At 42.2% G+C, this 27,331-nt stretch overlaps 1 protein-coding gene across 4 annotated transcripts in view; it reads right to left on the bottom strand.

Annotated features, from left to right (window-relative positions):
- Positions 1-27,331, bottom strand: part of LOC119952116 (ras-related protein Rab-6A-like) — a 50,967-nt gene that overhangs the window by 5,761 nt on the left and 17,875 nt on the right. For 2 of the 4 annotated variants that reach the window (XM_038775684.1, XM_038775686.1), the window contains 4 exons: positions 23,708-23,761; positions 14,893-14,998; positions 5,734-5,845; positions 4,989-5,082 (listed from right to left, as the gene is read on the bottom strand). In XM_038775684.1, the coding sequence (XP_038631612.1) occupies positions 4,989-5,082; positions 5,734-5,845; positions 14,893-14,998; positions 23,708-23,761 (366 nt within the window). Of the gene's footprint in view, positions 1-4,988; positions 5,083-5,733; positions 5,846-13,365; positions 13,472-14,892; positions 14,999-23,707; positions 23,762-27,331 lie in introns of all 4 variants that reach the window. The other 2 variants (XM_038775683.1, XM_038775685.1) reach the window with 1 other exon arrangement.

Raw genomic sequence — 27,331 nt, 5'->3', positions numbered from 1 at the left:
GCTACAAGAGGTTGATCTTTTGGGCGACGTGTGCAGTGCAACTTAAATGCTGATATTTGCAGTATTGGGCAGACTATTATGCAATTGTTCAAAATTGGATACATAATTTAGATTGATACTTCAGTGCAGTTATGAGGGTGTGCAGTCTTTTCAATGAGATGTCAAATTGAGCCCTTGGCTGCTTTGTCTCCTGGCCAACATTCCTTCCTCAACAAAAATAAGTCATTCATTCATTTGCTATCTGTGGAACTCTGCTGTATAAAAATTGGTGGCACAGTTTATTAAATTAATATTAACTTTGGGACATTCTGCGAGTTGACTCATAACTGCATGAGTCATAACTACAAGGGTTTTGCTAGATCAGTGGAGATGCAGATGTCCAGTGAAAAAGGCAGTTCCCCAGTATTTTGCAAGATATGAAGACTGACATTTTCTTTGTTTAATACCTTCAAAGAAATTGCTGGACAAAAGGAGAAAGTATTTAAAACCTGATAATCTTCTAATGTCAAACCATTTTTGTAAGAATGTACGAACAGGAGGAGTAGGCCATTCAGTCTCTTGTGCCTGTTCCACCATTCAATTAGATCCTGGCTGATCTGTATTTTAACTCCGTCTATCCACCTTGATTCTGCAGCCCTCAACGTACCTATTTTTAACAAAAATCTTAGACTTTTGGGGAAAGAGCATTCCAAATTTCCACTACTTTCTTTTAAGAAAGTGCTTCCTAATATCACACCTGAACAGCGCAGCTTAATTTTAAGGTTACGTATTTTCTTCTGGACTCTCCCAGAAGGGGAAATATTTTCTATCTACCCCATCAAATCTTAAGGGATGAACTAATTGATGATTTAAATATTCTATAAAAGAGTTTTACAATAGCTTATGCAATCTGCCTTCATAATTTAATCTTTGTAACCTTAATCATTTTCATGAATCTGTGCTACACTCACTCCAAGGCTCATAAGCCCTTCTAGAGATGTAATCATAGAATCCATGGCACGGAGACAGGCACTTAGGCCCAAACTGGTCCACGCCAACCAAAAAGCCCACCTAAGCTATCCCAATTTGCCTGCATTTGGTCCATATCTCTCTAAACATTTCCTATCCATGTATGAATATTGTCAATGTCCTTGCCTCAACCACTTCCTCCGGCAGCTCATTCCACATACATACCACCCTCTGTATAAAAACGTTGCTCCTCAGGTTCCCATTAATTCTTTCCCCTCTTAACTTAAACATATGCCCTCTCGTTCTCAATTCTCTAATCCTGGGAAAAAGACTGAGTGCATTCACCCTATCCATGCTTCTCATGATCTTATACACCTCTATAAGTACAGCCCTCAGTTTCCTACACTCCAAAGATAAAAAGTCCTGGCCTGTACAATCTCTCCCTAAAACTCAGTTCCTGGAGTCCTGGTAACATCCGTACAAATCTCTCCTGCACTCTCTCCAGTTTAGTAATATCTTTCCTAGAGCAAGCCGACCAAAATGGAACACAATACTCTAATTTGGCCTCACCAATGTCCTGTACAACTGCAATATTACTACCCAACTTTTATAATCAATGCCTGACTGATGAAGGCCAGCATGCCAAAGCCTTCTTCATTGCCCTATCTGTCTGTGATTCCGCCTTTAGAGAATCGTGCACCTGAACTCCAAGGTCCCTCTGTTCCACGATACTCCAAGGTCCTACCATTCACCCTGAAAGTCCTCCCTTGATTTAACTTTCCAAAATGCAACACCTCACACTTATCTGTATTGAACTTCATTTGCCATTTCACAGCCCACTTCCCCAGCTGATCAAGATCCTGCTGCAATTTGTGATAACCTTCCTCACTGTCTACAATACCACCTATTTCAGTGTCGTCTGCAAACTTACTGCTGACGCCTTGTACATTTTCATCCAAATCGTTGATGTAGATAACAGCAATGGGCCCAGCACTGACCTCGAGGCACACAACTACTCACAGGCCTCCAGTCCGACTAGCATCCTTCCACCATTACCCTCTGCTTCCTACAATCAAGCCAATTACATATCTAACTTGCCAGCTCTCCCTGGATACCATGTGATCTAACCTTCCAGAGCAGCCTACCATGTGGAACTTTATCAAAGGCCTTACTGAAGTCCATATAGACTGCTGCGTCTACCACCTTTTCTTCATCAACCTTCCTGGTTACTTCATCAAAGAACTCTAATTTGTAAGGTATGATCTCCCATATACAACGCTGTGCTGACTACTCCTAATCAAACCCTGTCTTTCCAAATGGATGTATATCTTATCCGTCAGAATCCTTTCTAGTAACTTACCCACCACAGATGTTAGGATTACCAGTCTATAATTCCCAGGTTTTTCTTTGCAGCCATTTTTTAAATAAGGGCACAACATTTGCTACCCTCCAGTCTTCTGGTACCTCTCCCGCGGTGAACGATGATGCAAATATCTCAGGCAGGGCTCCCGCAATTTCTTCTCTAGCCTCATGGAGTGTTCTTGGATATCTGGTCGGGGCCAGATTTATCCACCTTTGTTTTGATACGTCCATCACCTTCTGGTAGAGGCTGGTTTAGCACAGGGCTAAAGAGCTGGCTTTTAAAGCAGACCCAGGCAGGCCAGCAGCACGGTTCAATTCCCGTGCCAGCCTCCCCGAACAGGCGCCGGAATGTGGCGATTTTCATTTCATTTCTGTACTGTAACGCGAACATTCCCCAATTTATCGCCACTAAACTTCTCAGATTCCCACGTTTTCATGTCTTTCTCCACGGTAAACACAGGAGAAATATTCATCGAGGTCCTCACCCATCTCCTGCCGTTCCACGTGTGTCTCCACTTTGGTCATTGAGGGGTTCTATTCTCTCTCTAGTTATTATTTTTTCTTTTATATACTTAAAGAATCTCTTTGGATACAACTTAATCCTCTCAGCCAAAGCTACCTCTTGACCCCTTTTTGCCCTCCTAATTTCCTTGAGTATACTCCTGTATACCACCAGGGAATCCCTCAATTCCAGCTGCTTGTACCTGAGCCATGTCTCCTTTTTCCTGGCCAAAATCTCAATGTTTTGTCATCCAGGGTTCCCTACTCCTGCCAGCCTTTTGCTTCACCCTAACAGCTATTTCACTTTTACAGCCTCCCGCTTGCCGGAGGCCTCTTTGTCCTCAAACAAGCTACTCGAATCAACCCTTGCAAGCTCCTGTCTAATTCCATCAAAATTCACCATGCCCCAATTTAGAACTTGAACCTGTGGACCAGTTTTGTCCCTTTCCACAACTAGTTTAAAATTAATACAACTATAGTCACTGGTCCCAAAGTACCCCATCGTCACCTCAAGTCACTTTTCCTTCCCTATTTCCCAAAAGTAGGTCACGTTTTGCCCTTTCCCGAGTAAGACCCTCCACATACTGCCTGAGGAAACTTTCCTGAACACACTTAACAAATTTCACCCCATCTAAGCCCTTAACACTATGGCAGTCCCAGTTTATATTAGGAAAATTAAAATCCCCTGCTATGGCAACCCTATTAAACCTGCAAGTCTCTCCAATCTGCCTGCATATTTGTTCTTCTAATTCCCATTAATTATTTGAGGGCCGATGGTACAACCCCAATAAGGTCATCATCCCCTTCTTATTTCTTAGTTCCACCCAAAAAGCCTCACTGGATAATCCCTCGTTTATTTCATCTCTGACTACTGCCGTGATGCTCCCCTTAGTCAAAAATGCAACCCACTCCTCCTCTCTTTCCTCCACCTATATCCCGTCTAAAGTACTTGTACCCTGGAACACTAAGCTGTCAGTCCTGTCCCTCCATTAACCATGTTCGCGTTAGGACTATAATATCCCAGTCCCATGTACATATCCATGCCCCGAGTTCATCAGCCTTACCCGTCAGCCCTCTCGCATTGAAATAGATGCAATTTAATCCAACAGGTTTCCCCTGCTCCCTGCCATGTTCTTGCCTATCATGCCAATTCAGCTTGCTTTTGGAGTACTGCATCTCCTTTCAGCTCCTCATTTGCTTCCCTGCTGCTTAGGATTCCACCCCCCTGCCAGTCTAGTTTAAACCAGAAGAAATGCCCTGAACTGAACACAGTATTAAAACAGAGAGTATTTCTTCTGGAGTTCTCTGCCTGAGCACGTCTGACCCACAACGTTCCTTCCGATCACTACCACGTGTGGAGGCAGATCCCAATCCACACCAACTGGAACAGGGTTTAAACCCCAGGCTGTGCACACCAATCTGATCCATACCAGTCCAGCCAAGTGAGCCAACACTCTGACCTATCTTTTTGAGATCTAAAATGGGCCGGACAATTTGAAATATTGAATTTCATCTGCCAGATTTGTCCAATCTCAATCTACCACCAACCCTTGCAAATTTCTGCTCCCAACCACAGTATTTACTGGGTCACTCAACTTGGTGTTGTCATCAAATTTGGACATATGGTTTGATATTCCTTAATCTAAATCATTTATAAATATAGTGAAAATCAGAGGTCCCAAAACTCTCCATTTATATGCAAGAGGCATATAACGACAGCAGGGTTAAATCATGTGAAAACTCAGCATATTTATTATTCTGCTGCTAAAATGGATTTTTAAAATCAAGCCTGTCCCTTTAAACAAATTATTTTTTAAATTAATTTACGGGATGTGGGTGTCACTGGCTCAGCCAGCATTTATTGCTCATCCCATGTTGCCCTGGAGAAGGTGGTGGCAAGCTGCCTTCTTGAACTGAAATCCCTGAGTTGCATTGTTTTTCATTCGTATAACACTGGCCAATTTTAACAAGAAATAGATATTCAGATCATTATTATTTAATATATAAAATACAATAAATATAAATACTTTTAAGACAAAACTCTGCAGATTAATGCAGCCTGCTTTACAGCAATCAATTTGTAAATTCAGGGCAGCAACAGTTTCACACCTCAGGGGAATCTTACATATTTTTACACCTATGGGGAACCTTATCTTTTTAAGCATATATGTACCTACCTGCTTGACATTATATCCTGCTTTAGCGCTGGTTTCAATATACATTACGTTCAGTTCCCTGGCTTTCCTCTCTCCCTCCTCCATTGAAACCTGCCTACAACAATGGAAATGAAACACGATATCAGTACATGATCAAAAGGAAAACCGAAAACTGAGATATTGTAACATATTCTAGTTTAGAAATAAGGGAACAGCATTATTTGATCTATTAATGATTCCAAAGAAACATCGTGATTTTATTTTTCTTTGTGATTTGGGCGTTGCCTGCAAGGCCAGCATTCGTTGTCCAGCCCAAAACACCATAGAACGAATCACCATTTCAGATTTGAGCAGTTAAGTGTCAATCACAATACTGTGGATATGAAGTCACATGAAGAAATTATCTTTTCAATTCCAGATTTATTAATTAAATTTAATTAAAACCAGCTGCCATGGTGAGATTTGAACCCCTGTCGCCTGACCATTAGCCTGGAACTCTGGATTACTGACATTACCACTGCGCAACCGGCTACCTATTCCAACTTTGGTCACACCACATCAGATGTCTGGTGCATATCTCTTGAGAAGCATACCTGTGGCACCCATATTATAATTCATTAATCACCTGAATTAACAGAAAAATTGTACAAAACTTACTAAAATACAATTCACACCAAATAAAGTAATCACTAACATCACTTAATTAAATGGTGAGAAAAATATACAAAATAGAAAGATCACATAAAAAACTCTTTAGGCTTGTTACCTTTTGTCCGCTAGATCTGTTTTATTCCCAACCAACATAATGATGACATCGCTTCCTCTTTCTGTCCGTACATCATCAATCCATTTCGAAGTCTGTTGAAAAGAGTTCAAATCTGGAGGTATTGGGAATGGGGCAAAAAGAAACAGAAACAGTCTAAGAATATAGCAACACAACTTTGGTAAGTTATGTTCAATGCAAGAGGCTGTCAGTGGAAATTAACAGCAGACGTAATGTCCAACTCGCTTGGTGTGCGGCTCATTTCCATTCTGTCCAAACTCCAGACAACCTCAGCTGGATTAAACCACCAAATACAAAATTTAAAATTTTACTGAAGAAAGGAGTTTCCCCAACGGCCAAGTAATAGCCACAAGAAATCCTCCTTCTCAGATATCGTCCAGAGACTGATTAAATAGTAGCTCCTTTACATTGTTTAGAAGAATGAGGGGGGAATCTCATGGAGACTTATAAAATTGTAATGGGACGAGACAGGGTAGATGCAGGGAAGGTGTGTACAGAACAGGGGTCTCAGTCTGAGGATTCAGGGTAAACCATTTCGGATAGATATAAGGAGACATTTCTTCACACAAAGTGTGGTGAGCCTGTGGAATTCATTACCACAGGAAGTAGTTGACGCCATCATTTTTAATACATTCAAGAGGCGGCTAGATATAGCACTTGGGGAGAGTGGGATCAAAGGCGATGGGGAGAAAGCAGGATTGAGTTGGATGATCAGCTATGATCGTGATGAATGGTGGAGCAAGCTCGAAGGGCCAACAGGCCTACTCGTGCTCCTATCTTCTATGTATCTATCCTGTTACTTACAGCCACCTTGGTGGCTAGATGGGATTTCCAATTGTTTCTCCATTCATGCACAAGGAATTCACTTTACATGTAAAAAAAATTAAGCAGCTACTGATTTGATATCAAAGACTGATTTTACAATTAATCCCTCCAGACTTCAGATATATTGCCAATGCGTAGGGCAAATTGTGACAGAACTATGACTATAGCATGAACAGATAGTCAGCTTTTTCACTCTGCTTTTCTCACTTCCCACATCTATTTCACTTCTCCTTTGTTCTCCCCTTCACATTCCATTCATTCCTCCAGTGCTTCTCTCCAAATCTCATTTGGGGAAATGCTTCGGAAAGCAGAAGCATAAAGGCACTTGAGAGTCCTTGTTCTCTTAAGGTTCAGTCAACAGTTAAGAAGGCAAATGCAATGTTCGCATTTATGTCAAGAGGGCTAGATTACAAGATCAGGGATGTACTTCTGAGGCTGTATTAGGCTCTGGTCAGACCCCACTTGCAGTATTGTGAGCAGTTTTGGGCCCCGTATCTAAGGAAGGATGTGCTGGCCTTGGAAAGGGTCCAAAGGAGGTTCACAAGAATGATCCCTGAAATGAAGAACTTGTCGTATGAGGAACGTTTGAGCACTCTGGGTCTGACTCTTTGGAGTTTAGAAGGATGAGGGGGGGATCTTATTGAAACTTACAAAATACTGCGAAGCCTGGATAGAGTGGATGTTGAGAGGATGTTTCCACTTCTAGGAAAAACTAGAACCAGAGGACACTCTCTCAGACTAAAGGGACAGTCCTTTAAAAAAGAGATGAGAAGGAATTGTTTCAGCCAGAGGGTGGTGAATTTGTGGAACTCTTTGCCGCAGAAGGCTGTGGAGGCCAATTCACTGAGTGTCTTTAAAGACCGAGATAGATAGGTTCTTGATTAATAAGGGGATCAGGGGTTATGGGGAGAAGGCAGGAGAATGGGGATGAGAAAATATCAGCCAAGATTGAATGATAGAGCAGACTCGATGGGCCGAGTGGTCTAATTCTACTCCTATGTCTTCTGGTCCTCAAGTGTCAACTTGGTTAGTGAATACATTTTTGAGTAAGAAGATTGTAGGTTAAAGCCCTACTAGATTATAATGCAATCGAGACTGACATTTCAGTGGCATTCTAAAAGAGTAACACATTAAAAAAGGTGATATGTCTGACAATAAGATGCTGTTTGCCTTTTCAGGTTTCAGAGGGTATTTGAGAATCAACCACATTATTGAGGATCTGGAGTCACGTGTAGCCCCGACTAGGTAAGGACAGATTTCCCTCCGTAAAGTACAATAGTGAACTAGAATCATAGAATTTAGTGCAGGAGGCCATTAGGCCCATCGAGTCTCCACCGGCTCCTGGAAAGAGTACCCCACCCAAGCCCACACCTTCACCCCATCCCCCTACCTCCACCCTATCTCCCTACCTTTTTTGGACACCAAGGGCAATTTAGCATAGCCAATCAACCTAACCTGCACATCTTTGGACTGTGGTAGTAAACCCACGCAGACACCAGGAGAACGTGCACACTCCAGACAGACAGTGACCCAAGCCGGGAATCGAACCTGGGACCTTGGAGCTCTGAGCTAACATGTAGTGTAGTGTAGCACTACTAGTGTAGGGCTGCCCTAGAACTAAATGGATTTTTACAATCAAGAATGGTTTCATGGTCATCATTAAGACTTCTAATTCCAGGCTTTTATTGATTTCAAATTTCACCACCTGCCATGGCGGGATTTGAAACCAGGTCTCCAGATCTTGCCCAGTGACAATACCTCTGCGCCACTGCCTCCAATGGTCATTCATTTAACTGTCACATGAGATCTGCGCACAAATTGACTGCTGCATTTGCCTAAAAGACAAGGGCCTATGTTAATTGGCTGCAAAGTGTTTGGAACAGGAAAAGAGCTTGCCGACATTATTTTTTTCTTTCACTCCTTCGTTCTCAGATTTATTTTTATCTTTGCAAATTGTTTCTGGAACTATAGATTAGAAGAAGAACTGGCATTGGGACTCAGACAAGTTAGAAGCAGCAACATCTGTACTCCAGTAGCTGGCAGGAGATAACAGAATGATGCACACAGCACCAAGGATTGGTGAGAAGGGCTGTTCAAAATGATGCTGTAGGCTTAGTCTTGTGTTTGCCTATTTTTCATGTTTTATTGGGGATGCTCAGTTGTCCTCTATGGACTTACTAAGTTGGCTTCAATCACCTTTTCCATTTAAATAAGATGCCACATTGATATGGTGAGCAATATGCACAAAAGGGACATCTCAAAAAGTTTGTTTTCTGCACTTCTACCCTGCCGCTCACTCCCAGATCAATGACAGGGTCCTCTTATCTTCACTTTTCACCCACTTGCCTCAACTTTCAAGAGATTATCCTCTGTCCTCTCCAATGTGATGCCATCACCAAATACATCTGCAGGTATCCCCTCCTCAGCAGTCTGAAGGTACGATTCCCTCTGAGACACCACAGTCCAACCCTGAATCATTGTCACCATTCCATGCTGACACAGCAAAAGCAACACCGGTCTTTTACCCCATTCAGGCTCCAAACACTCCTTCCAAGTGAAACAGCGATTTACTTGTACTTTTATCAATTTAGTATACTGTATTCACCAATCAACAGTCTCCTTTACATTAGGGCGATAAAATGCTGATTGAGAAATGCTTTGCAGAACATCTCTGTTCAGTTCACAAGCTTGACCCAAGCTTCTGATCTCCAGTCATTTTAATTCTCCGTCCAATTCCACCCTGACCTCTTTGTCCTCCGCTTCCTACATTGTTCCAGTGAAACTCAAGATAATCTCAAGGAACAGCACTTCCTCTTTCAAGGCCACCGGACTCAATTTTGGGTTCAACAATTTAAAATCATTAAGAAAATGGGTGGGGTTCAGAGGTTTTGTTTTTAGGCAGGAGATATTGGTGATGATTGTGCTTTCCCCATGCACATATCAAGAGCCACCCTTTATTCCTTTCTTGCCAATTACCATCTCCTTTTGTCTTGCATCATCCTTTTTGTCCCTGTCATGGGCCTCTTTAGTGTTTTCCCTCCTGTCCCCTTTACCTGCCTCTGCATTTGCTTAAAACCTGTGGCATCTTTAATTATTCCACAACTGAAACAACCCGAATTAGAAATATGCATAAGCAGGAGGCAGCCATTTGGCCCTTCAAGCCTGCTCTGCCATTCATTCTGAACATGGCTGATCATCCAAGTTCAATAACCTGATTCTGCCTTCCTCCCTTATCCCTTGATTCTTTTAGCCCCAAGAGCTATATCTAACTCCTTCTTGAAATTGCAGAACCTTTTGGCCTCAACTACGTTCTGTGGTAGTGAATTCCAGATTCACCACTCTCTGGGTGAATAAATCTCTCCTCACCTCAGTCCTAATTATTAACTGCTTTTCTCTCAAGTGCTGTCAGACTTGCTGAATATTTCCAGCATTTTCGGCTTTTAATATTAATCCATCAGGACTTGCCTCAACAACCAACACACTGGAAGAAAGCAGCAGCAATGGAATTGAAAGGCGAATTTAAACCTGCTACACTCCCACCAAGATTACTGCAACACTACCCATTGGCAAACCAACTGTTTCAACCAGTGGGATTTTCCACAGCCATGTTTTTAAAGTCGGAATCTCTTTCCATCCCTCCAATAGCAGATCAATTACGCTCTCTTATCTTCCCTCAACCAAGAATGTGCAAGTCTTTCTCCACCACCCACACCATCACCGCCTCCCCCCATCCAGTCCAATATCACTTTCGCTACCAGCTAAAAGGACTTTGACCACTCTGTATTAAATCATCTAACATCAGAATGTAAACAGTCATATAATAAAATGCTTTCATGTTAGGATCCTAACTTTAAAAACCCCATAAATACTCTGAGAACCAGATGAATCGGCATTTGTAGGGCTGGTGGCTTGGGATCAATGTGCAGTGATGATTTAGAACATAGAACATTACAGCGCAGTACAGACCCTTCGGCCCTCGATGTTGTGCCGACCTGTGAAACTACTCTAAAGCCCTTCTACACTATTCCCTTATCGTCCATTTGTCTATCCAATGACCATTTGAATGCCCTTAGTGTTGGCGAGTCCACTACTGTTGCAGGCAGGGCATTCCACGCCCTTACTACTCTGAGTAAAGAACCTACCTCTGACATCTGTCCTATATCTATCTCCCCTCAATTTAAAGCTATGTCCCCTCGTGCTAGACATCACCATCCAAGAAAAAAGGCTCTCACTGTCCACCCTATCTAACCCTCTGATCATCTTGTATGCCTCAATTAAGTCACCTCTTAACCTTCTTCTCTCTAACGAAAACAGCCTCACGTCCCTCAGCCTTCCCTCTTAAGATCTTCCCTCCATACCAGGCAATATTCTGGTAAATCTCCTCTGCACCCTTTCCAATGCTTCCACATCCTTCCTATAATGTGGCGACCAGAATTGCACGCAATACTCCAAATGCGGCCGCACCAGAGTTTTGTACTGCTGCAACATGACCTCATGACTCCGAAACTCAATCCTTCTACCAATAAAAGCTAACACCGTACGCCTTTACCACCCGCTCAACCTGGGTGGCAACTTTCAGCGATCTATGGACATGGACACCAAAATCTCTCTGCTCGTCCACACTACCAAGAATCTTACCATTAGCCCAGTACTCTGTCTTCCTGTTATTCCTTCCAAAATGAATTACCTCACTTTTCTGCATTAAACTCCATTTGCCACCTCTCAGCCAGCGCTGCAGCTTATGTAACTTGTAACATCCTTCTGCACTGTCCACAACTCCACCGACTTTAGTGTCATCTGCAAATTTACTCACCCGTCCTTCTACGCCCTCCTCCAGGTCATTTATAAAAATGACAAACAGCAGTGGCCCCAAAACAGATCCTTGTGGTACAACACTAGTAACTGGACTCCAGTCAAAGAACTCAGTAAGGTTTGTGAGGCACGAACTACCCTTCACAAAACCGTGTTGACTATCTCTAATCAAATTATTCCTTTCCAGATGATAATACATCCTATCTCTTATTAATCTTTCCAAGACTTTGCCCACAACAGAAGTAAGGCTCACTGGTCTATAGTTACCGGGGTTGTCTCTACTTCCCTTCTTGAACAAGAGGACAGCATTTGCTATCCTCCAGTCTTCTGGCACTATTCCTGTAGACAAAGATGACTTAAAGATCAAAGCCAAAGGCTCAGCAATCTCCTCCCTAGCTTCCCAGAAAATCCTAGGATAAATGCCATCCGGCCCAGGGGACTTGATCAGTCCCTGCTCGTAACATCTAAATAGCAACGGAAGCAAGCATTTGTGTAGGAAACAAAACACCAAGCGAGGTACATTCCTTACCAAGAAGGGGGGCAGGAGTTAGTAGAACGTTTTACTAAAAGTGCATAATAAACATAGGGAAGACACTGTTATCAGGGAAGAAACTGAAATAGATGCCAAATGGTTTCATGAGACAATAAGACATGTTTATTGAGGGAAATGGAGTCCAAGCACACATTAGGATTCAATCAGAAAGGAACAGCATGGCGGGTACAAAGGCACTTGTTTGCCAGTTCTTAATGGGCCATAACTTCCGAGCTTCTGGACAATGTAACTTGGGGGGGGGGGGGGGGGGGAAGTGTTACCCAAAGATGGGCTGGGAGACCCATCACTGGGAAATTCCCAGCTTAGGTCTGCATGGCAATTGCCTGGGAAGTGCAAGCGACCCTTGGGCAATTGCCCCAAGGTGGGAGCCATCTGAAAATGCAACTTAAAACATTAACTTTGGATGGTTGTCTGTATTACATCAATAGTTACCCAGAAAACGTTCGGACTAAAATTAATAACTTTTGGGTCCTCACTGGACTCTCCATTCTCACACTCAGGACACCTCCAACTCTAAGCCCGACTTTCCTCTCTCTCTCCTCTTCCCCCCACCACCATCTGACTACGAATCGCCCCAATTTGCGTATTTCTCCGCCCCCCCCAGGTCTTATCTTATGCACTTACCTTCTCCCTGGCCCGATGACTTTTAAACTCGACTAGACCTTTAATTTACCTAGTTGCAACTAGTGCTACAAAAAAAAAAAAAGGGTGTGTGGCTTCCTTATATCTGACCGAGCTGCCTTCCATGCAAGGCTCTAAAGACATACTGCAATTCCTGGATTTCACCTGGCACTTGTCAGAAGGTCGGGCGAGATAGGGTCAAAAAAATTTCAGGTAAGAAAGTAGAAGCAGAGTGGCAATTCGATTCTGATTGACACTCCTTGGAAGCTCAGGCCATTAATTATAGACTCCAAGCAACAGATCAGATATTCATGAAATGCAAAACGTTATCTATGATTTGGGATCAAGTGCACATAATAGATAAAATGGGGGCTACCCACAATGTTCTAAACCTACTATAAACAGATTGTGAATCTGTATTTTAATACCCCCAGTTTTATTTTCAGGGTGCCTACTTTCAAATATTGGTCCCCTTTGATGTAGGGAGTGGAACAGACACCTCTGCAGGTTTGCTTCTTGCAAAAACACTGCCAAATTTTAGAAGGGGCATGGTAAGATCACTGATCATTACATTTCGGGATTAAGAGGATTGGAAAGTTACACTCCGAATGCACTGCCATATTCAGCACTGTAGCATCACTTGCAGTAATTGCATTACATCACAGGGGACACAATGGCGTTACTAGCTACACCCTACTATGAATACTAATAAGAGACTATACCAGCTGTGTGATAAACAGAAGTGTGCCATGCACAGGAATATAGTGGAGTAAGAGAAAGAATTAGCAGGAATTTGCACTCACTTGTAATATCATAGACTACAACAGCAATAGTGGAGTCACGGATGTAGCTGGGAATCAGACTGCGGAATCGCTCCTGGCCGGCTGTATCCCAGAGCTGCAGTCGAACCTGCAGAGACCAGGTCCAGGACAGCAGAAAGAGAGAGAGAGAGAGAGAGAAAAAAAGGCAAGGGGAAAACGACAGGATCAAGGACCAATTTCAATCAGCACAGCAGAATGCCACCCACTGGGAGCAGGTCAGAGTCTCCACTATTGTGTGTTTCATGATAATTGGATTTAGTTATAAAATTAAAACAGTTAGAAAGTCCGAAAAGCTCAACAAGCATTTTACATCACTCTCATCTCAGGCCTGCAGAATGAAACTTGCGTCTGCGTCCCATGACAATTCAGTAAAGCTTTGGTGAGGTCATTTCCTGAAACATAAGGAATTGTCTTATCAGGTGTCATTTATATAACTATACAAATTAGAGAATTTAATTTCTGTGCATCCTAGCAATAAACAGCCAGAAAATGTAATACATTTAAGTTGATATATTTGGTTGGTGTAGTAAATGGCATTTGAAATTCTTGGGACTCAAGGCATGCAAAGTGACGATCACAAGCTAGTTCAATACACATTACACATTTTAAAGGCTCAGACACACTACTCTTTGAACCTCTCAATTGTGTAAGTGTTGTGAAACTCCCTTGTATATGTCTGTTACTACATGATAACCTGATAAGATCACATTCCAGTCAATTTTCTTCAGGATGACTGAAATTCATCCTATTTGGGTTGCATTATAGGAAATATTCAATGTAAGGACCCTTTACACAGCTCTCATTTGATAACACAAGAGAGATAATCTCAGCTACAATCCTTTCTATCTCAGAAAGATTGCAGAATTAAACCAGTTCTGCTGAAACTACAAGAAAAAGGTGAAAACAACAGTCCCCCAACAAGCAGCTGTACCAATGTGATATGAGACAGTGGAATTCAGTGCAAATCCTAGAGCTGTCTCTTTAAGTTGTTAAGAGTTGCTTTCAACACAGTAATAGAAAAGAACTCTGCAATTCTAGAATACTGCAGAAGCTAAATCCATAAATCATAAAAATAATCTTCAATTGAAGATAAACGCAAAAATCTTACTCAGCGGATGGAAGATATGCCATCTTTATAAGAGGTGCACGGTGCATTAAAATATGTATCAAAATAGACCTAGCATCTGAAAGAATTCAGGAGAAAGTTTTAACTGATGTGCACAATGGGCTTTTGGGGCTACCTGAAGATGTCAATGGGTGCAAGTGAAACATGTTCCATTCCCAGTTGCATTAACCTTCACTTTAATAACAAAGGAAAAATTGGTTCAGTAAGTTACACCAGTATGTAGTCACAGCAAACAGGCATTTCATTAGTGCTGTCTCAAAACCTATGAACCTGAGTGGTTATTTTGAACAAAACAGTGCGTTAATTGACAGATAGTCCATAAATTGTTTTATAAAGAGTACAGATTGTACTGGAATCAAAACGCACATACACCGAATACCTACTTGTAATATCAAACACTACAACAGCAGCAGCCGAGTCACGGATGTAGCTGGGAATGAGGCTGCGGAATCGCTCCTGGCCTGCAGTGTCCCACAGCTGGAGTCTGATCTGGGGGTGGAGGAGCAGAGGGGAAAAACCAAATGGGAAAACAACACAGGAAAAATACACGGAACGGCAAAGTAAACAAAATAAAGAATGCAGGGAACCTAAAAACCTGAAAAGCAGAATGGTATTTTACAAACCAACCAGAAGCTTCACAACAAGTTTGCACATTCAGGTAAAATCATATATAATGAAATAATTGTATGTCCTCTCCTTAGTTATCTCATGAATGCGCAAACGCAGAATTAAATTCTACTCTTCCATATACACCCAGTCAATAAGTCTCAAAATACAGCAAGTCATCCATCCATTCAATAGGAGAATCACTGGTATATTAGGAGTTTTCTCATGTCCTCTCCTGAAGATGCAAGCCCATTGCCGGGGTACAATTCAGGGGCAGCTCGATAGCACAGTGGTTAGCACAATTGCTTCACAGCTCCAGAGTTCCAGGTTCAATTCCCGCTTGGGTCACTGTCTGTGTGGAGTCTGCACGTTCTCCCCGTGCCTTCGTGGGTTTCCTCCAGGTACTCTGGTTCCCTCACACAGTCCAAAGATGTGCAGGTTAGGTGGATTGGCTATGCTAAATTGCCCTTAGTGTCCAAAAAAGGTTAGGTGGGGTTACAGGGATAGGGTGGAGGTGTGGGCTTACGCAAGGTGCTCTTTCCAAGGGCCAGTGCAGACTCGATGGACCGAATGGTCTCCTTCTGCACTGTAAATTCTATGATTTCATGATCATTCCACAGATGCTGCCCAAGTGACAGTCTTAATACTGTGACTCTAGATAGTCAATACTAATATGTATTTAATCATGAAAGCATCACAACTTGAGCTCCATTCTGTTCTCTCTCAATCGGCATGCAGGCACTATTAGGGCAGAGGTTCCCAACCAGTGTGCCGCAGCACTCAACAGCCCAGTGTGCCACAAAATAAGGTTCAAAATGATTACACATTAATTTAAATGAACTAAATCTAATCTTAGTTTTCAGCTCCATGGTTGGCATCTCCAAATCCCGATGACCCTTGGGCCTTCCCCACTTGTGCCAGCTGGGAATGGGCCACGTATTTGTGATTTGGATTTTTTGTGTTGGTAATTCGAACTGTGCATGCATGGGCTGGGAATTGGCCACATACACGGTTTGGAATTTTTAAACATTGGTCATGGAATGACCAATGTAAAAAAAATCAGAACTGTGCGTGCGTGGTCCTTTCCAGCCAGCACATGTACGGTTCGGATTACCAACATAAACCATTCTGAACTGCGCACGTGCAGCTCTTTCTTGATTAATGTATGCACAGGAGATCCCAGGTTCTTTGGGAATTGATGATACTGACCACCGATTTGAAGACAAAGGCCCCGTTTTCCTGCGCAAAAAACAAAAGCTCAAAAAGAGTGCAAAAGCCTGGGAGAAATTAGGGAGACAAGGAGAAGTTGAATAAAAAAAAGACGGAGAAGTAAAAAAAAATGTTCCCAGTGAGGGAAGACGACAGGTAAGAAACAGGAACCAATAAAGTTGAGAAAAAGGCTCCAGTATTATATTTGACATGTTAGCTAGGAAAGCTACGACTTTCATTGCAAACTTCTAAAAATAACAGTAGAATCACGGCTGATCTTAGCTCTCCTGTCAATAAAGAGTTTGGCTCAATGGAGACGACCATTCACAGCCTTACTCTTCATGTCACAAATGGGCCTCAAACTGGGCAAGCAAAGAATCCTTTATTCAGAGTGTACAGATGAATAAGGAGCGCTCATCTCCAGTTTTTTCCTGGATATATTTTAAGCAGCCCTGTAAACTACCAAAACAATTAGTGCAGCCAGGCCCCTTTACCCAATGTTCACTGTCCAATGGTTGGCAACTTAACAAAGGTGTATTGTTAATTGTCCCTCAATTATAGTCTCCTTTTTTTGTTATGGCTCAGATTGGGAATTGAAATGGAAGTCAAATCTGTATCTTACCATCCCTGCTGCTAACCCATCAGCAGTGTTACAAGCAGTATTACCACACAACACAAACTTATTCCTAGTTTTAAGCTGACAACATCTCAAATATAAGAGCTTGGAGGATATCACAAAATGACCTGTTATTTTAAGACAGTCTTGTTGCTAGATCCTATTCTTGAACAGGAACAATGTTCTTGTAATGAACCTACACATGAAACCATCCCCTGGAAGGTTCCAATCTCCCAAAGGCTGTTTGCTAGACCAATCATGCTCATCTATGAAAATTCAAATGGCACAGACATCCTGCGAGAGAGGAGATGCAGCTTATATTTCATTAACTGGCCGAAAAATAGCAAACTATACTGAGAGGTTGCTGGTTTCAATTACAGCCTATTATGGCTTTTGCACCCCTGGTTCCCTTAGATAGGGATCTTGAGTACAATGTGGAGGTTACATGTTCTAGCTAACAGAACAGGAAATTAAGTCTCCACAAGTTACACCTTCTGCCAGTTTTAGCAGATTTTGCTAGCTGGCCAAATAGCAGCACACATTCGGACAATCATAGTTGCCTCCTTAGCCACAAGTCTACACATTTTGCCCCGAGACAACAACGGGCAATATCAATCAAAAATCGTCTAGGTGGTAACAAAAAAACAATCTGTGATCAAGCAAGGCAAGTAATCTTGAACACAATGGTACAGTGGGATTACTGATAATCTTCAAAATGGACCACCAATAGTTAATGCAATAGATAGCTGAAGAGCCACAGGCCATCTAAGCGAATTCATATTTCTCAATGCAGTCCATGTACATGATAGTTCTATCCTAAGCTCACGAAAAATTAATGTAAAGGTGGCATTAACTTACAAGAACAGTGTCTAATTTCACTGTAAAGAGAAGACCCCATTTCAAATTTTTATTATTACTCTAAACCCAAACAGCTCAATACATTTTATACAATGTGCTGAAGGGTACAAGACATTGGGAACTTTCGTTAGCAGCCTTTGCAGTTCTTGGCAGTTTTTAGATATACCAATGTACATCAAAGGCATATGGGTGATGGTAGCTGACTGCAAGCAGAGTGTGGTGCATCATGGAACCAGCAGGGACAAACAATGAATTAAAAGTAGAGCATAAACGAGAACACTGATAGATAAGCTTGAATTATAGTTTTTAAAATACTGAGAAAGCCAATAATCGAGAGGCTGGGGGTGGGGGGAGAAGAGAGAATAAATGCGGTTTTGCTCTCGTTGCTGGGAATTAAGAAGAAAACAGAGCAATTTTAGAGATGTAAATCAGTGCAGTTAAGAATTACAGTAAGGAAATAAGAAAACATGAAAAAGGGGTGAATGATTGGAGAACTGGAGGCACTACTTGAAATGGAGGAACTTCATGGAAACTTAGTTGCAACCCTAGGCAGCACTGGGAATTGAAATTCTTGTCTATACAATCAGGAAAATCACCCTACCCTAGATGGTAAGCACCTGAGATTTTGGAATAAATTGGGGGTGAGATTTTGGAAGCACAGATTGAACATTTGTAAATTTAGAGTACCCAAATAATTTTAAACAATTAAGGGGCAATTTAGCATGGCCAATCCACCCATCCTGCACATTTTTGGGTTGTGGGGGTGAAACCACGCAAACACGGGGAGAATGCACAATCTCCACACGGACAGTGACCCAGGGCTGGGATTCGTACTGGGGTCCTCAGCCATAGGCAGCATTGCTAACCACTACGGCACCGTGCTGCCCCCAGATTGAAGATTTTTAAAGTGAGAATTGTGTCAAAGGACTGAAGAGTGGCAAATTTCACACGCCCATTCAAAAAAGGAAAAGGGAATAAATCAATGCTTTACTTTTTATTATGAGAAATTTTTTGAAAGTTAAAAAATGACTGCTAATTCTAAATGTAGGTTTGCTAGTTTTGTGGTCCTATCTGACCCACACTCTCATCAAGCAAGGCCTTCTATCAGCAGCAGGGGCTTGCAATTACCTCTGTAGTGCATAATGCTGGGATCATTAAAAAAAATAGGAGTAGGCCATTCAGCTCAATTATGTGGATCTGATTGTGGCCTTAACTCCATTTCCTGCCTAATCCCTGACCCCATTATCAATTAAAAATGTATATAACTCAGCTTTGAATATATTCGGTGACCCAGACTCCACTTCTCTAATTCTACAGATTAACGACTGAGAAGATAAATATGAAACCAGTCATTTTTAAACTGTGCCCCCTAGTTTTTGATTCCCCAGTCAGAGGAAACATCCCCTCAACATCTAACCTATCAAGCCCCTCAAAATCTTGTTGTTTCTATAAGATTTCCTCTCATTCTTCTGAACTTCAATGAGTATGAATCCAATCTGCTCAACCTTACCTCAGAAAACAAACCATTCGTCCCAGGAATATACCTAGTGAGTTTTCTCTGAACTGTTTCAAATGCAAGTATATAATTCCTTAAGTAAGGATACCAATGTCCCCAGTATAGTTGTAACAAGACTTCCCTACTTTCATACTCTAGCCCCTTTTCAATAAAAGCCAACCATTCATTTTGCCTTCCTAATTTCTTGCTCTACCTACATGTTAATGTTTTGTGATTCATGTGAGGGCACCCAGATTCCTCTTTGCTGCATTCTGCAGCCTCTCTCTCTTTAAATAACATCCGACTTTTCTATTCTTACACCAAGTAGACAACCTCACAATTTCCCAATACACTCCCAACTCTGTTTCCTCTTAGTAAGCCAAACCTCTATCTGAGCTAATGTATCATCCCCAATACAATGAGCTCTTATTTTCTGCAGGAACCAAATACACTCCATCTACGGATTCCCCTTTATCCACGATGTCTGTTATATCCTCAAAGAACTCTAATAAATTTGTCAAATATGATTTCTCTTTCACAAAACCATGGTGAATCTACTTGATTGTATTACAATTTTCCAAATGTCCTGCCACTACCTCCTTGTTAATGGATTCTAGTATTGTACAATAACAGATGTAGATTCATTGGCCTAGTTTCCTGGTTTAGGTCTCCCTCTTTTCTTAAATAGAGCAGTCCAATCCACAGGGACCTTTCAATAATTTAGGGAATTTTGGAAGATCACAACCAATAGATCCACCATCTCTATAGCCACTTCCTTCAAGCCCCTGGTAGGCTGGCTATTTGGTGTCCAGGAGACTGGTCAGTCAGCCTTTGGTTCTACCAATTTTCCTAATACATTGTCTAGTAATAGTGATTGTTTTAAGTTCCTCTTTGCCTTTTACCCCTTACTATTCTATCTCGGGATGCTTAATGTGTCCTCTGTTTTATGCTGGATTTTCAGAAGGCATTTGACAAGATGCCACAAGACCTGCATAAATTAGGGCAGCACAGTAGCATTGTGGTTAGCACAATTGGTTCACAGCTCCAGGGTCCCAGGTTCGATTCCCGGCTTGGGTCACTGTCTGTGCATTCTCCCCGTGTGTGCGTGGGTTTCCTCCAGGTGCTCCGGTTTCCTCCCACAGTCGAAAGATGTGCAGGTTAGGTAGACTGGCCATGCTAAATTTCCCTTAGTGTCCAAAATTGCTCTTAGTGTTGGGTGGGGTTACTGGGTTATGGGGATAGGGTGGAGGTGTGGGCTTGGGTAGGGTGCTCTTTCCAAGAGCCAGTGCAGTCTCGATGGGCCGAATGGCCTCCTTCTGCACGGTAAATTCTATGAAATGAAATTCTATGAAATTTTAAATAGTAAAGAAATTGTAGCAGCTTGTTTAAATATACTCAGGGGGAGGGGGTTAGAGCAGCCTATGTGGTTAAAACGGTGTACTTTAAACTGACAGAACGTGTTGTTTCAATGGGGCACTTGCCATGAATCCTTGCTTTCTATTTAAGTAAATAGTGATTCTGAACACAAAGGTTACAGTCAGTACGGTAGATTCAAAATAACTGGTATTTAGCCACGTTAGAAGTTCAGTGCGAGTCAAATATTCAAAATCAAAAGCAGGTGCACCAACCGTATTTTCTCCCTTGGGAATTTATAAATGGAAATCTTACCCCAGGGAATCAAGATTTCAGAAATGAAAAATTAAACGATCTACCAATTCTTGTTGAACAAAGGAAGCGCTTCAAAGACATTCGAAGGCTTACCTCAAGAAATGCAACATAGATGTCAATGCCTGGGAGACCTTTGTTCAGCAAAGACCTACTTGGAGGAACCTCCTGATTGAAGGGACATAATTCTTCAAGGATACCCGACGGCAAGAGGAAGCCTGGAAAGGGAGTCCGAGAAAGGAATACCAGCTATCTGGAGTCCAAGAATCAATGCCACTGCCTGGAAACATGTGCCAAGTGTGCAGTCGGAGATGCAGCACTAAACTCATCAGCCATGCAAGAACTCTCAGAACCGATGACCAGTAACATGGAGTTTCTTAGGTGGACAATCCCACTTATTAGCGAGTGATTGCCAAAAAGGATTATATATCATTCTTTTTTTTTTAATGGGATGCAGGCATCGCTAGCTGGAACAGCATGTATTTCCCATCCCTAGTTGCCTTTGAGAACGGCTGCAGTCATTGAGGTGGAAGTACACCCACTCTGCTGTTAGGAGGGAGTTCCAGGATTTTTAACCAGCAACAGTGAAGGAATGGCGATATATTTTCAAGTCAGGATGGTGAGTGGCTCCGAGTGGAACCTCCAGGCAGTTGTGTTCCCAGGTATCCATTGCTCTTGTCCTTCTAGATGCAATTGGTCGCGGGCTGGAATGTGCTGTCGGAAGAACCTTGGCGAGTTCCTGCGTGCATATTGTAGATGATGCACATGGCTGCCACTGTTCGCCAGTGATGGAGGAATTGAATGTTTGTGGAAGGCTGCTTTGATCTGGGTGGTGATGAGCTTCTGGAATGTTCTTGGAAAGCACTCATCCAGGCAAGTGGAGAGTATTCCATTACACTCCTGTAAATTGAGGTTCCAGCATTGTGTATGCAGCATTGTGACAATGGACAAAGCATGATGTCAGCTCAGAACACACAATTTAAGCAGACAAATTCAAATGCACCAGCAAAGGGCTTCCAATAGCCTCCCCCAATCTGAACTATCAATTGAAGTCATATGTCCAGATTAACAAATATGGCCTGGAAGTCAGGAGTGAATGGACCTGCTTAAGAAACACTTGGACGAGTAACCAGCACCAGTCTCACATGTAGATATTTGCATTCAAAAATTATCAGGAGCAAAATTCCTGATATTTTAATACTTCTTACCTACTTGGATGTCTCGTTTCTCTGACTGCAGATAATAGTAGCCATCGTGGAGAAAAGTAACAAGACTGGAGCATTTTCACAAGAGCTACCTGCTGATCATTATTAAAAATAAGAAAACTAAAACGAATGAACAAAGAACAAAGAAAAGTACAGCACAGGAACAGGCTCTTCGGCCCTCCAAGCCTGTGCCGACCATGCTGCCCGTCTAAACTAAAATCTTCTACACTTCCGGGGTCGGTATCCCTCTATTCCCATGCCCCTTAAACGTCACTATCGTCCCTGCTTCTACCACCTCCTCCGGCAGCGAGTTCCAGGCACCCAATAACCTCTGTAAAAAAAAAACTTGCCTCGTACATCTCTAAACCTTGCCCCTCACACCTTAAAACTATGCCCCCCAGTAATTGACCCCTTTACCCTGGGAAAAAGTCTCTTTTAGACTATGCCCCTCAATTTTGTAGACCTCCATCAGGTCGCCCCTCAACCTCCTTCGTTCCAGTGAGAACAAACCAAGTTTATTCAACCTCTCCTCATTGCTGATGCCCTCCATACCAGGCAACATCCTGGTAAAAATGTTTTTGAGACTAAGTTTAGTTGATAGATGCACCATATTGTATAGCAATGGATTAATCCTAATTAACTAATCTCAACCAGGATCATGACAAGATATTACACAATTAGCCTCAGTGAAGGAGAAACATACCAAATAAGCTGGAATCCATTTTGCCAATTTCTGTACACCTGCAATCTGTAACCTATATTCTTGTGCTGGAACTTATGTCCCAAAATTAGGTGAAAACACCAGACTCTTACGATTTCTACTCTACATGAATAGCCTCACCATTCATGTTCTCACATGAAATATGTCTAATTGAACAAGATACTCAAAGGGAACTAGTGTTAATGAGAGCACATACCAATATGAAAGAACATCTTCAGGAGAAAAGAAAATAAGACAAGAGTATTATGGTTTTGTGATACACGGGTAGTCTACAAAATTAACAACCCAATAATTGCAGCACCCTTTCTAGTGCTCTGATAACCAGAAATTGTAACAAGAGGACTTGAAAATTCTCTTCAGCATGTTGTTCAATTCACATAGTGCATAATTATTCAGCAGAATTAATACAATTTGTGCAGTACTTCTTGGCAACCAAATCACAATCCAGCAAGAAAAACTCAAACAAACACCAGTTCACAACCTGTAAATGGTTTCAATTTATTATTTTGGTTAAAAATAACAGCTTCTGGAATAATTCAGCACTAGTTTAGAGGACATTAAATAAAATATCTCTGCCTCAGCTCAGGTAGATTCAGGTGAGGCAGTTACCATAATCTGTAACATGAAAGATCACACGCATTTTAATTTTCTTTTCGCCCTGCTGAATAACAAATCCACAATGTTCCAATGAGTATTCCCCATAGAACAACCAATGCCTTTCAACCAAACTTAAGCAAGGCTAAAGTGTGTGTGTGTCTACACAAGATAAAAGCACTGGTTTGAGACAAAAATTCTTATTAACTGTAAATGTGATCATACTCACCGTCCGATCTTCCAAATACATTGTTTTCGATAGGAAATCAATTCCAATTGTTGCCTGGAAACAAAACACTAGATTAAAAGTAGTAAAAAATATCTACATTGATCAGAGGGCAAATGACAACAAGTTCGAAATTCACAAGGCTCAAAAATAGGTCAAATGCAAAGGATAATTAATTTTAGAAAATCTTCCTCATAGGACAAATTCCCAGCAAAAGTATTTGATTTAGGATTGCCTGGCATGTTTAAAAAAGGAGCTGGATGGTCACTTGTTGAATGGTCAGCTTAATTCAGAAATATTAATGGCACTCTTCTTTTCCCCTGAGAAAAGAAACTTAGCCCAAAAAGTTTGGATTTTTTTTTATACCCCTCGTGTGCTGCGAGTGCTCTTAGAACTCCAATATGGCATCTGTGGAGCAGATGCACATTTTTGGGGCAAATAATTTTGGGCATAGGCAGGCACAGTGAATGGTGCTAAAAATAAAAGTCAGTCTAAAATGTTGATTTGATACCAGTAACATTTTGGAGCTCATTTAACAATCTAATGCCCCCTCAACCTCGCATAACTGAAATGTGCATTCAACAGCAGGAAGAACCCCACCAGTGCTACTTAAAAGGGGTAATGGACTTCTAGATTAAATGTTGGTTCAATTCTTACAGCTGTTGCTTTGGTCCACAAGTATTTTGTGCTTTGTACCAATACTTAAAACTGCAGAAGTTTAAGGGTGTGTGGTTTGGCAGGTGCCAACTTCATGGCTTCTGCACAAACCAATTACTCTCAAGACATGTACAGTGTGGTATTCCCCTTGGAATGCAGTACGACTCAGATGAACAAAAGGCAAAAAGAGCAGACGAGCTGAGAGAGAGTAAAGGAAAGAGGGGGCGAACAACAAGGAAAAGCGCCCTCAGTAGAAGACCCTTTTCCAATTAGGGTGGTTAGATAACAATTCTCCGACATGAATCTCAGTAAGGAGAATTGTGCAAGTTGTTTGTTTTTCAATAAGGACATCTTCAATGAAACTGTCCAATTGATGTAGCCACAACTCAAGAGCAGGACAAGGATCGCATTCCAAGCAGTTGAGAATGTGACTGCGGCAATAAACATTTTTTTGGCAGCTGGCTCCTTCCTGGTTTTAATTTACAACATCTCGCAGTTTGCCACCCATTATTGCATGGTAGGTCACTGAGGCTCTATACGCGATGAGAGCCAACTTCATTTCATTCTGTTTTGCCAGAGTGAAGCAGTGGGATTGTACACATTGCTCGATTAACAATGCATGCTTCCCCCCTACGGTGCAGATGCCCTTGACTGCAGATACATTCATTTACTGGTGATGCATATCAATTTTGCTCTGTCGCAAAAAAAAAACAATTATATTTGTTCCATGTCCAGTTGGTGTGTGACCATGGGCAGTATATCATGCAGGCCAATGCCTGGTTCATTCGTGGCAGTCCATTGAGCCAACTAAATTCGACCTAGCACAGTAAATTGAAGAGAGACTAATGGGCGACAGAGGCTATTCCCTGATGGCATGGTTGACAGGTCCAGTGCATAACCAACGTGTAAATGCAGCATGCATAAAACAAAAGCGATGCTGCCACATAAAATGCTATTGAACTTACGTACTCGACAAAGCAGGTATTAAGATTTGTGGTAGTCCATGGAATGTTGTACAACCTCGCAATTATGAGGAGACAGCTTTTGTCAACAGCGTGCAGTGGAGCAGCAGGAGCATTGGGGGGGGGGGGGGGGGGGGGGGGGGGGGTCCTGGCCATGAAGAACTCATCCAATTGCAATACAAGTTACCCATCCCAATTCTCACACCTTACCTTTCCTATCACTAAATATGACAGCACCCATTAGCCACATTGCAAAACTAAAAGACTCCACAAAATAAACATTCTAAATCAATTGTTTAATAAATCAAATGCTCAAATCAAATAGCATCATTGTGCATACAAAAAGTCTACTAATCACTCTTGAGATTTCCATAAGTGCCATCCACTGACTTTATCTATACCTCCCGCTGCCTGGAGAAAGCGGCAGCAGAATCAAAGACCCCTTCCACTCGGCTTACTGACTCTTCTAACTTCTTCCATCGGGCAGGAGATACAAAAGTCTGAGAGCACACACAAAGACTCAAAAACAGCTTCTTCCCCGCTGCTACCAGACTCCAAAACAACCCTCTTATGGACTGACCTGATTAATACTACACACCTGTATGCTTCACCCGATGCCGGTGTCTATGTATTTACATTGCGTACCCTGTGTTGCCCTCTTATGTATTTTATTTTAATTTTATTTTCATGCACTAAATGGTCTGTTTGAGCTGCTCGCTACTTTTCACTGTACCTCGGTACATGTGACAGTAAACAGATCTAATCCAATCTTCTCAGTGCATTTATCTCTCCATCGAGCAGGTTTGGCTCAGAAATCCCAGCTGTGGACAACATCACCTCGGCATGAGTGACAGCAGTCTGATTTAGCTCGCAGGCAATAAGAACAATGATGCATTTGGTGGGAGGGTGAATGCTGTCCTCCCGCGAAAGGACAACAGGTTTGTGTTCCATGGAGCCACCTGCCTGGGGTCTGTTGGAGGACAGATTGTTGGACTGCAGCAAGAATTGTTTGCACAATGTAATCCACAACCATAGTGACAGCAAGCTGAGCTTCCACTGCAGCATTGTACACAGCTCTGTGTCAATTGGTGCCAGACTCTCCAAACTCCTTGACATTGACTGAAGGCTTTTTTGGAGGCTTTCTCGTGCACCAAGCATTTATTTGTGCATACTCAGTGTTCTTTAGACTGAACCATCAAAATGCTAGTCTATTTACCCTTCAGCAGGACTTGGGTCTGACCTTGCCCTGCAGCAGCTGGCGCCTGCGCTATCCTTGCTCTGGCTGCAGGCCACTTACGCATAGCGTCTCACCACATGCAGATGTTGCCGCTCTATTAAGTATAGTACCAATGTCTGAGCTAATGGCTGCGAGTCTGCAGTTGAATGATGTTGCACGTTCTTCCTCACTGTCTTCTTACTGTTCCTGCACTAGCTGGCCAAGTTACACTTCTTGAGTTTCCGAAAGGTACAATAGCTGTTAGGGTTGACTAGTTGGTGGTGTGTGCAGCTCTGAGATGTAGGTCATAGACTCAGATGTTTACAGCATGGAAACAGGCCCTTCGGCCCAGCTTGTCCATGCCACCCAGTTTCTATCACTAAACTAGTCCCACTTGCCCGCATTTGGCCCATATCCCTCCATACCCACCCTGCCTACGTAACTGTAACTGCTTTTTAAAGGCAAACATTTTCCCGCCTCTACCACTGCCTCTGGCAGCCCATTCCAGATACTCACCACCCTCTGTGTGAAAGTATTTCCCACCCCTGGTCTCTTTTGTATCTCGCCCCTTAAACCTATACCCTCTAGCTCTAGACTCCTCGACCTTTGGGAAAAGATGTCGACTATCTACCTTATCTATGCTCCTCATTACTTTATAGATAAATGTGAAGGACAGGTGTGAAGCTTGGAGCAGTGCAAAATTGTGAAGCTGCAGTGCAGCATGTCAAAGTCAGTTGGGTTCCGAGTGACAGATTGTTGATAGGCGAGTGAAGGAGATATGAATCAAGAAGT

Source organism: Scyliorhinus canicula, chromosome 17 (assembly GCF_902713615.1).
Source record: "Scyliorhinus canicula chromosome 17, sScyCan1.1, whole genome shotgun sequence".
In the NCBI taxonomy this organism is placed as follows: Eukaryota; Metazoa; Chordata; class Chondrichthyes; order Carcharhiniformes; family Scyliorhinidae; genus Scyliorhinus; species Scyliorhinus canicula.
Note: the sequence above shows the minus strand (reverse complement) of the source record. Positions and strands in the feature narration are given on the sequence as shown.